Consider the following 1,038-nt stretch of genomic DNA (forward strand, 5'->3'; position numbering starts at 1 on the left):
AAGTGGCCTTTAGAGGAACTGCAGGTTTTGATGCTTCCACAATGGCTTCGTTTTTCAGCCCTAGAAGCTGTAGCTTGCTCCCGGGCAGGCTTCCAGAAGCTGGCCAATCAAAATGAAAGTGGGCTCTTAGGGAGAGGAGGCCAAAACGGGTTGTTTCACAGAGAGGATGAAGTGAGGGGCTGTGTGAAGGGCCAGGATAACAACCACACTGATACACTTTATATTTAAGACGATGTTTTCCAATAAAACCATCTCTGTTCTGTCAAGTATTTTTAGAACAGTGTCAGAGATAATCTCCATTTATACTTACATTCTCACCATACACAAAACGGCATGTATGTGCTGGTAAACAGGAAGCAATAGAAAATACTGCAGAGGAAGAACAATAGCAGAAAGTAAGAGCAGAAATGTGTCTTCTTGGACCGATAGTGAGATGGAACGTAAAGCAGGGGAAACTTTGGACTGGGGCCTGTTTCAAAGTAAACATGGTGGCATACTCGGGAGGCACTGCGAGTGTGACATCCATCGCCAGCAGAAGCCACAACAATGTGAAAACAATATGTCAGTTGAACTGCTCTGGTCTAATTTGTGGGACTGATAAGACCCAATCAGGATGCAAATCTAGGTGTTCATGTCGTCATGTCCAAGTGGGCTTCGTCTCATCCAGGCTAAGCCACAGTCACAGAAATGAAAATGATGTTAATTCCAGTGACAGTAGAGCTAGTTACAGCTGTTCCTCTGTTTTAATGAAATCTGCGTTTCTCTGCGACTTTGCAGGTTGTGAGTGCCATACTTACAGCAGTGGGGATCTATGCTAAGATCGCCAGAGAGAAAGGTGGGTTAGTTTAGTCCACTTTGAATTATTGATTTTTCCCTGGCATTATTAAAAAATGAAAGGAATTTAAGCCTCATTTCTCTGCATTTTGTCTGAATGTTATCTTTATTGTGCACAGTCAAGATTGTATGAAGGTTTCTCTCAGCTTTGTTTTGTCTAATTCTCACATATAGATATATCTGGTAGCTATCTGTAGATGAGTC

The 1,038-nt window shown here is 42.4% G+C and overlaps 1 protein-coding gene across 1 annotated transcript in view; it reads left to right on the top strand.

Moving 5' to 3' along the window:
• Positions 1-1,038, top strand: part of LOC102209654 (tetraspanin-33) — an 11,042-nt gene that overhangs the window by 4,651 nt on the left and 5,353 nt on the right. Inside the window, exon 4 of the mRNA XM_005735024.2 lies at positions 778-835. Within this exon, the coding sequence (XP_005735081.1) occupies positions 778-835 (58 nt within the window). The remainder of the gene's footprint in view (positions 1-777; positions 836-1,038) is intronic.

The sequence above is a fragment of the Pundamilia nyererei genome, unplaced genomic scaffold, assembly GCF_000239375.1.
Source record: "Pundamilia nyererei isolate P.nyererei 1_Seehausen unplaced genomic scaffold, PunNye1.0 scaffold00061, whole genome shotgun sequence".
Lineage (NCBI taxonomy): Eukaryota > Metazoa > Chordata > Actinopteri > Cichliformes > Cichlidae > Pundamilia > Pundamilia nyererei.